This window comes from Leiobunum rupestre, chromosome 4 (genome assembly GCF_980474605.1).
Source record: "Leiobunum rupestre chromosome 4, qqLeiRupe1.1.hap1, whole genome shotgun sequence".
NCBI lineage: Eukaryota > Metazoa > Arthropoda > Arachnida > Opiliones > Sclerosomatidae > Leiobunum > Leiobunum rupestre.
Genome location: NC_143387.1, coordinates 65,400,820 through 65,411,292, shown reverse-complemented (window position 1 = coordinate 65,411,292; position 10,473 = coordinate 65,400,820). Strand labels below are relative to the sequence as shown.

The window sequence follows — 10,473 nt, the reverse complement described above, 5'->3', positions numbered from 1 at the left end:
TGTAAGAAAATTCGTACACTTTTAAATATATTTCAGTAAAATCCGATTTTGGTTTTGTAAGAAAATTCATACATTTTTAAATAGTTTTTAGGATAATGCAATTTTAAATATTCTTTAGTTGGTTGGTATAGAAAATAATTTACTATTAAATTTACTGGCAAATATAAGAAGGAAATTATAATTTTATACACTTGGAATGTTTAATGACCATTTCCTACCGCGTTGCAAGTTTTTGTCACCGCTTTTGTTGAATCTCGGGGGTTAGGTAGACCTTATGGTAGAATGAAAATTCCCAAAGGGAAAAGTTGCAATGGGCTTTAGTTTTCCCATGGCAACTAAAAACAAAAAAATCTAGATTTAAAAAAGCATGTGAAATTTCTTCAAAACTTACCCAAAAATGATAAGTTTGATCTATTTTAGGTAAAATTTATCAATTTTGGGTAGATTTTTATCAAATTTGGTTAAATTTTGGAAAATTTTTAATAAATTACATTAATAAAGTAACATTGAGATAATTTTCAGTTAAATTGGCTAAAGTCAAATAAAACTGTTCGAAATCGAGTAAAATTTGGTAAAAATCAAAATTGGGTAACTAATAAAATTTGGTAAAAATTAGGTAAATATGATTAAATTTCGATGAAATTGGATAAACCGCAGAAAATTGTGTAAGCCTTATAAAGTTGGACGAAAACTGGGTAAACGCAATAATATTCGTTAAAAATTAGGTCATTTCTCTATTAATTCCTACACTTATTATTAGAAATCAGGAAGCTTAATATAGTTTGTACTTTAAAAGTGCCATTTTTATTATTAACATGAACAATATGTACATTTTATACGATAATAAAAATAAATAATGAAAAAATATAAAAAGTACATGGCGCGAAAACATTTTTTGAGTGTTTATGAAATTTTTTAGTCGCGGCTTTATTTTAACTAAATGACGCCTATTTTACGCACTTCTCCGCAACTTAAAATTATATTCACTTAACGATAACATACGTCCACAGTTTCCGGATATTTTATACATGGAAATATCACAGTTTACAAAAATATATAATTATTGAAATATTTCCAGATGGCAATTTTTTTATTACTAGTATTAATATATTTAATTTTATTCTCTAACTATAAATTTGACCTTAGATCATATATAATTATGATACATGCCAAAGTTAAACGTCCGTTCCAATTACTCGCTTTTAAGCGAATGAATGTCAGTCCTCAACGGCATTAGCTCCACCGGACATCGCGAAATCGAGACGACAACCATAGCCAATCTTAATCGATTATAACCGGAAGTACACCCTAAGCGTTTATTACCTAAACTTTACCTCCGTTTCGGACTTTAAATGAATCTGTCAGTTAACCATTTAGCTTCAACTCATATAGGAGCTACGATTGTGTAAAATCATCTTGTAGGCTCGGGAAGTATCCGTTACCTAGGCTATCAAGATATCCGGTGACAGCCGTATGTTTCATAAATGACCTTCAACCTCTACTGTAGGGGCGCTTCGTGTTCGCGATAAGACCCCGAGGACCTTCGTGGTGTAACTCCCGCTGAATACTTTACGAAAAATACGCACCGTTCGAAAAAGTTTCATAATTTAGAAAGCTTTGTACGTTTAGTATCGGTAACCTCATTCGGTGGTCTGTGTTTAGATAATACACGAACGATAATGGACTAAAACGGAAGGCTTTGTTTAGGTGCGGCCTTTATTTACTTAATACTTATGGATATAACATTTAAAGGGTTAATTATTTAATTAAATAACAGCTACTTTATTTATGTAATTAGTTTATATATGTACCCTGTATATATGGACGCGATTACGTAAATTTTAACGAGATGGCCCTGGTGGCGGAGACGCGAAGCGGTAAATGTCTGTTGATTTCTCCATTCCATCGCGCGGCTAATGGCGCTCGCGGTTGACGCCAGAGGAACAAAAGATACAATAAGTAATATCCATTAAAGTCACGGTTTTATCTCGGAACGGTAGATGGCGCTATCGGTCGTTTAATATTCGTAATATAACCTTGGCGCGCTCCGTCTCTACTTAATCGCGACACGTACGCGGATAGTTCAAAGTATCGCCACTAGATGGACAGTTTATTAGCGAACGTTATACGTAACTTTCGGTAGTTCCGCTTCGACGATCTCGTACGAAATGGTAGATCAGTTTTTTTCGGCGTAGCGGCGAAACGTATTTGAAGCTACCGTCTCCGGCGTTGCCGTTTCCGGCGCCCGTGTAGCTGATGGAGGTTTGGGTGTTCCTCAGCGTCGATTTTCGTTTTAGTCTCGAATTGCAGCACAGGAGGCGCGCGAAAGCTGATCTGAATTTGGACGAGATCAAATTGTAGAGTATGGGGTTACTCGCCGAGTTGATGTACAGCATGACCCGGCAAAAGTACAGGAGGTTGTAGTAGGCTTCCAGTCCCAACGATTGCAGCGTTTTATCCGGCACCACTATGATCCAAATGACGAAGATTTTGAACGGCATCAAACAGACGAAAAAGCAGACGACGACCGCCGCCAACATTAGCACCACCTGTTAAATTACCAAAGATGACAATTACGACTTGGATCAAAGATAATTTAGGCCCAGTACCCTATACGCCTAGTTGATAGCGTTTACCCACTTCCCGTTGTAACATCCGTAGTTACCATGGTAACCCACTATAAATATAGGCCTACAACCACCGATGGAGCCTGATTTCTAGAAGGTTACATGAACTGAAGTGGGTAATTGCTTCGTTACAAAACCGTCAAATAATTATAATAATAATCCGCTAGGCCTAAGTCATTAAGCGATTTTTAAAGCCATTAATTCAGGTGGCCTGGTTACAATGCGTAGGAGGGTAGTGGCAAGCCCTTCATGTCACGAGAGCCAACAGCTCCCTACACTCACTATTACCGTTAAACTCAACAAGATTTTATGAAAGGGGAAACCGAAGTGTTCGTTGGAAAACCACTTAAACTAGTGAGGAGAGAACTTGCCAACTCAACGCGGAAGGAGTTGTACCGAGTTTTCACCCAGTGCCACAAGCTAGGATTGAACCCGGCTCTTCTTGCTGCGAGGTGAAAGTGCTAACCACTCCTCCACCCCATCTATCGGATGAAAGGTAAATGTCTAACCCACCTGTCGTCTGGTTTTGAGCTGGTTTTTCTCGGTGCTGCTTTTGAGCATGCACCGATCGAGCATCAAGTGTCGGGTGATGACGCCGTAGAGGACAGCCAGGATTAAGAGAGGCAGGATGAAGAGAAAGACGGTGACCAGGTAGAAGTAGACCCGTTGCCAGGTGGTTTGGGCCGCCGTTTGACAGACGGGCACGACGCTGCCGTCGTAATATTCCACGGACTCGTTGTACTCGGCGATGGCGATGACCGGTCCCGTTACCAGGATGGCCACTACCCAAATGGCCACTATCAGGAGCAACGCCCTCATCTTGGTGCAGATGTAACCCGCTTTCAGTGGTTCACAGATGGCGTAGTATCTCCTACGGAGAAAATAGCCCAAAAAAATCAACCAATATTCGGCACTTTCTCGTAGCCACCATGACCATATTTCGCGTCATGGCTCGCGGGTTCTTAAAGGACCACAAAATCGTTCGAATTACGAGGGTGGAGCTAGAGACGTGTTTTTGGGGAGCGGATATACCTTGTTACGAAACGGAAGGGTAGGAGCTTCCTGAAATGCGGCGCAAATATTTCAAACGACTCTTTGGACCTTTAACTCGTTACCATGACGACGAAAGTAGGCCACACCCACGAGCAAGCTACGAATAGAAATACGAGTATTTTGATGTGAGAATTAAATTTTACTCCATCGTTATCGCCAGTATCGTCAGCACCGAAGCGTGAGCCACCATCATCTCCACGAACGGCACCACTTTACCTGCGGACATATCAAAGAGAAAATGCGAATTTGTTTTAATACCAAATAACGTAACATAATCTTTGAATTATTTTAGCAACCCGTCACTGAAACTTATACCTATTTTTCACGCCTCTTTTTCACCATTTTAGTCGGTTTGATTGCCAGGTTTGGGCAAATAAAACTGAGAGAATCTCGCCATGAATCCTAATTTAAACCAAAGATAATCAGAGGGGATGGTAGTCCCCACAGCAAGGTCCGGGAAAGTGACTTTTCGAGACCGAGCTAGTATTATCCCGAAGCAACTAAGGGCCGATTTCAGCCCCTTGTATATCCTCAACCACTCAGACTAGTGAGACAAGCAATATACTATTGGAAAGACCAGGCGCATATGACAAACATACAATAAAACTGTAAATATAGGGCTGTTATGCTAATAATGCGACGTAGTTCAAAGATAGCCATAATGTCAAAAAAAAAACACTTTCATCTTTTTCTTCTTCTTCTTTCTTGTTCTTGCCGACGGCTCTAGAGCAAAAACTACTTATCCGATTTGTATAAAAATTGGTGACCACCTTCCACTTGTTTTCCCATTGTGGCGTTCCAAAGGATAAGTCTCAGTGCCTAACCGTCGTCGAGTTGATGAGGAAACACTTTAGCCCCACCACAATATTTTATAAAATTTTTGAATTGCGTCCAAACAGAATCTCTTTGTTTTCGTGGTTTCGTGTCTCCGCTATATCTACAAATGTATTATCATAACGACTTAGACCTAAACTATAGAACGCTTCGTCACGTTTCAATTTAAAATAGTATTTACGATTTTTATTTAATATACATTCTCATATAATAAGAAAAGCTTGTCATAACTCCCACTATATTTATTTAACTGAATAATTTGAATACATATTCAATATTATTTTTATTTAGCTGAATAATTTGAATATTCAATATTATTATTGAAATACTACAAGACGTGCCAGGTAAGAAATGGTAAAATAATTAGCGTACTTTTAGAATCTAAAATCAAACAATTTTCCCCTACACGTTTGTTTAGGGGGGGGGTTAACTTAAACTCTCTATTGTCTCAAAATTATTTAATTTGGGATGTCTTAAGATCAGATTCCCAAACCACAAAGAAAATTCTATCGCGTTGTCTAATTCTTTTCTAGAGGTGCCAAATTGCCAATTAAGTATTACAGAGGTCTAGGTCCCAATTTCCCAAAGTGTCGGGATGATTGATTTGCAAGATCTATTTTAATCATGAAAAAAAGGCCGCGCAAGGTCTAGCGTATTTGATGTCAAGTAGCGTGATATGCGGGCCTTTCTTTATCAAGAGTTTTGAACAAGCCCATATAGAACTAGTCTATATTTCTAATTTAAGACCTTGCCCATGGTTTGATTTCAGTACGTTCATGGGCTGAGACATTAGGATGTAGTGTTGGGCAGAGGACCTTGCGAATTTTAACCTTAAGGTTTTTGGCCAGATATTGAACTCCGTACCCTAGATACGAATTCTGAGAGCTTTCTGATTGCCGGTTTTGTCAAAAATGCTTCTGGCACGTGACCTCCGAAAAATCGACCTTCATTGGTCGCTGTATTGTTTTATCACGCCCAGAGTTGATGACCCGCTATTCACGCAACAGCGGGTCATCAAAGTTGGCCGTGGTTTTATCTATAGTTGGTAACCATGGTAACTATGGAGCTAATTTTTTCGGAGTTCCGGCAGGAAGTGGTTAAACGCTCTTGACTATTCGCGAGGCAGTTATTTCGAATCTAGGGTACGAAGTTTATTTTATCTTTGTTTCAACCGATATTGTAGGAACGGTTGGGGGCTTAGGGGGTACAACGTACCCCTCTTCAAATTGGAAAGGAGCACCAAAAGCTTATTTTTAATTAGGTTTAAAGAGGAGCACCATACTTAAAGGAAAAGTCCACGTTGGGTAAAACTTGGGTCTATTTAAAGATCATGTTTAAATATACTCAAAAATATCAGTCGTAAAATTGTACCTTTTTTTAATGACGAGAAATTAACTTTTAACAAGCGAAATCTACCCGCCAAGCGAGCTGCCATTTTCTTTCGCCTTCCCTCCGGAGACCGCACGCGGAGCAAGCGCGCGCAGGGAACAGAGCCAGTGTTTCTTTCAGGCATCTCTCGTCATAAAAAAAGATACAATTTTACGACTGATATTTTTGAGTTTATTTAAACATGATCTTTCAAATAGACCCAAGTTTTACCCAACCTGGACTTTTCCTTTAATATTCATTCTGTACTCCTCTTAATCCAAAACTTTCCGACGCGCCTGCTTTGAATATTATTTTAAATTTGGTCCCCGTTACGTCACAGTACCACGGTAAAAGTAGTTAAAAATGGCATTCGAATCGGTTCACTTTTACCACTATAACATTTTGTCATTTGAGTAGAATATAAATCTTCATTTTTACCACTCCGAGGGAACTATGTCCCTTAGGAGGGGTTTTACAATCACCGTGTCTGTCGGTGGGTGGGGGGGGGGGGTGTCTGTGGGTCTGTCTGTCCGGGCTGCGAACGCGTACGTATTTTCGGGGCATAGTGTAGTCACTGTGTACGCAGTTTCTTAGAATTAGGGAAAAGGTTTTTCCAAAAGAACCCTCTTTTTGTCATTGGCTGTGTGAAGCCTGGAAATTGTCGGCTTATATCTAAACCATGTACGAGAGTTACACTATAAAATACTCTTTATTAATAATATATTTATATTTACCAACGATAACAAATCATGGCAACTAAAACCTTTCTCTAGAAGAGAGAATATAAAAGATGTGACTGGTTAGGTCGGAGTCCGTAACCGAGTGAGTTAACCCATTGTCCCGACGTCCCTTGTATAGCGGGCCCCTCGGATGACGCTACCGGTCTCCAACCTAATTGGCTAGAGAAGAAAGCCCACCAAGAAATCTTAGCGGACTCACTGTGGTGCAATAGTAAGCGTCACCTTTAACTCTACCCCGCTCTTAACCCTTCGGGTCAGAGGTCGCCACTTTCGGAGAATTCCGAAAGTGGACGACGCGAGTGAGGATGAGTCATCCCTACCTTCCCCAGCAGCGATGGCCCAAAACAACGAGATAACTCTCTGAAGTAAAGGGAAAGGCTGTTAGGGACGAAGCCTACATTTGCGGATTCAAATGCGGGCTTTACAGGTGTAGCATAAATATTTTTCAATTTGCGTTAGTACCGGGCGGGATTTGAACCTGAGCCCTCCTGCACGACAGGTGAGCGTTCAACCACAGAACCACGGATACATCTTAGCCGAAAATTAGAAACTCTTCCGAGAAGAGGTATATTTTGGCTTTAAAAAAAATATAAGATGGCAAGACCCCTGTAAAAGTGTCCCGCCGCACTCAGCACAGCGCTGTGCGGGTTGAAGTTAATTTACAAGATTTTTGTAAGAAATAGTTATTTTAAAACTTGAAAACGAGTAGGGAGAACTCTTAGGAATGCAGAGGTAGCGTTATTGCGTACAGACTTACCGTAGTACTTTTTCTTCATAGTCGTTTTCTAGTTGTGGCTTAATGTCTTTTAAACGACCGTTTTATATAATATTAAAAGTCTCTAAAGGTTTGTACAATTCGGTAATATATTTTCATAGTAAAATCTTGACACCGCACTATAGAATTACCCCGCAATTAGCGTTGATTAATAATGTCCTCCAAATGAAGATACGGAAGCCACTAATTGATTGGCGGGGTGTGACCGCCGGCACGTAAAGAAAATTAATCCTTCGTTGTACTCCGAACATTTCCTCCTTTTATAACCCACTCTTTCGACTACGTGCGAAGAATTGGCCTCCGAGAGACTTATCCTTCCAGCGCAACTCCTTAACTCACCACGATCCCGTCCGCCAAAATATCCACCCGAACGCGGTTCTTTGAAAGTCTTTTTAGCCTTTAACGGATCGCGGTATTCCTCCATTGAAGAAGAACAATAGAAGAGCATCCCATTGGGTACGCGCCTACGCCGAGAACGTTTTCTTTTTGCCGCAACCAACGTGTCTTCCACGAGCCAGAACCAGACTGTTAAATGGACGCCGAACACGCGATCTACAACTTGTTGCCGTTTTAGAGATACTATCACGTTTTGTGGCATTTTGGTCTACGACCCTAGGGTACCATTTCAACCGCCCCCTATCTTTTAATACGCGTTTTTTCCACTGACTTTTTTCAACTCTTTCTAAGGCAAGATTTTCTTTTTTAACGCGTATGATACACGCGAGATGGGGACACCGTGGATGGGCGAAGGAAACATTTCCCTCTGAACTCTCCTCGTTCTCCACCGTCCATTAACGTTGTCCCAGCGGAACTTTTTATTCATATTTCAAGCATTTTCAGCCTCTTATTACGTCGCGATTCCCCGGAAAGGTTACGCGACCCCCGATGGGTGGTGACGGTTACGTGGGCCAATGTACCACGAAAGTTTGATGGGAATTTAGAAGCGGGTTATACGACCGCGAGGAGAGGTTTTGACGTTTATTTTTATTATTCCGGCGAAATACGCTTCTTTTTGTAAGAAAATGCTCGCCTTCTCTTCTTTGGCTGGTTGGCTGGATGGCTGGTTGGTGTTTTGTATTTTACCGAATTAGGGGGAACCCAGGGCTATTATAAAGTTGGCTGACCTTTAATGGACCGTATAATGAAATACATTTTGGTGGTTTTTTTACTGACGTTAGTTTTTTTTTCACTGACGCGTCGAAAGTTTTTTTCTTGTCTGAGAAAATATTTTAATTTGGATTTCGAAGGGTTGTAGGGGGGTTTCAGGGAAGAATTTTGTTCGCGGTTTCTATTCGCGAACCGAAACGAGTCTAGGTGACGCTGCGGCGTTAATATATATATATATATATATATATATATATATATATATATATATATATATATATATATATATATTCCGCTAGGTGCCCCTACTTACGTAGCGTCTTATTAAGCCCGAACTGCCTAGCTTTCCTCTCTTAATGCTTTCGACGGAAGTGAAATTCGTTGGTGTTTCGGTAGTAATTTGTATTATATCTTTAATGAGATAATTACCCATTTAGGATGTTAAGGGAGCGATTTCCCCGCGGTTCGAAATTTCCCACCCGACGATTTAAAATTAGAAATGCACAGATATTTACTTATATAGATATATTTCTCCTTTGAAATAGTTATATATTATACTTCGCAGAAGTTACCATTATTTTTTCTTCAGATACCTCTTTTGAAAAATCAACGAGTGCGGGCAGTAAAGTAAAATTAATACTTTTCTCTAAGGGATATTATGTTTACTTTTGGTTCAAGTATTTGTTACATAAACAAATTTGATTAAACGTACTTAGGTGGTGCGAAAAGGTTTATGGCTTCATTTAAAAAATATTGGAGATGAGAAAGAGTTTGAAATAAAAGGCGACGCATTATCACTCTCGAGAGCACTTCTCTTCGCTCGTTATCGGTCTCGTAAGCCGATCAAATCATAAATGAAGAGAGCGTTATGAGTGGAGGGGCGTTTGAAGGGATGCTGAAAGAGACCCCCACCCCTTTATTGGCAACCGAATATAAATTTTTTGGCCTTGTTGAATCGCATTCGATTTTTTGTTCATCTCACACTGTCCGTTGTCACCCTCTACGCTTCAACCTTTCCCCTTTTCTGAGCTCGCTCTTTTGGTTGGAACCCCCAGTTTTTATCTCCTTCGAATCTCTCGAAGGGGCAGCTTCACTGTTGAGCTCTTTGGTTCTATGATCGAACGTGAATGCGGAAATAAAAAAACCTTATTCTGCCTTTTCTCATCTCCATCCGTACACTGTAAAGAATCAAGAGCCCTCGAAAACCAAATCGATTTATAGTCTGGCGCTTAAGTGACCATCTACATTCGTGAAACCGAACATGGGCGAGAAAACCACAGTCATATTTTAAATAATTATTAATTTTTAATTTTATATTAATTTAATTATAAAATTACACTTTTAAGAGTAACAACTCCATCAGAGAGAAGGTTTCATATTCGTAGAACAAACCAGTGGCACTTTCGCCTCGCAGCAAGAGGAGCCGCGTTCGATCCCAGCTTGTGGCACTGGGTGAAAACTTGGAACCACTCCTTCCGCGTAGAGTTTCCAAGTTGTCTTCCCACTGACTTAAGGGGTTTTTCCTCGAGCTCTTTGGTTTCCCCTGCCACAAAAACTTGTTGAGGTTAACGGTAATAACAGAAGAAAATAGGGGGGAGTATGTTTCTGTAGCTTTGGGCCGTGCAAGGCGACCCTTGTCCCTAAAACCCAGACTCGCGATAAAGAAATTCAAATTTAGCCAATAAAAGAGAAGAAAAGGATCGTTCGAAATTTCCATAGTGGCGCCACCCAATGGTCATAAAACGAACTAGTGACTATTTACTTGGCGAAAATCGTCGAGACAGATCATCTGATCGAGTTTACAGTTTCTTGTACTGCTATCGTACTTCATTTAGTTAATTAAGGATGAATAAGAGGGTTAACTATTTTTGGTCATGTAAAAAGAGACCAGATTTGCCACAGCAATTTTAAAGGTAGAAATAAAGGGTGTCAGGTTGAAATTTTGACAAACACTAGCGAACAATTAAGCCTT

General features: G+C 40.0%; 1 protein-coding gene across 1 annotated transcript in view; it reads right to left on the bottom strand.

The window, feature by feature from the left end:
- Nucleotides 1-790: 790 nt before the first annotated feature.
- Nucleotides 791-10,473, bottom strand: part of LOC149948785 (growth hormone secretagogue receptor type 1-like) — a 35,094-nt gene continuing 25,411 nt past the window's right edge. Inside the window, exons 2-4 of the mRNA XM_090171151.1 lie at nt 3,824-3,896; nt 3,141-3,498; nt 791-2,549 (exon numbers count right to left, since the gene is read on the bottom strand). Coding sequence (XP_090027277.1) covers nt 2,124-2,549; nt 3,141-3,498; nt 3,824-3,896 — 857 coding nt within the window. The 3' untranslated portion in view covers nt 791-2,123. The remainder of the gene's footprint in view (nt 2,550-3,140; nt 3,499-3,823; nt 3,897-10,473) is intronic.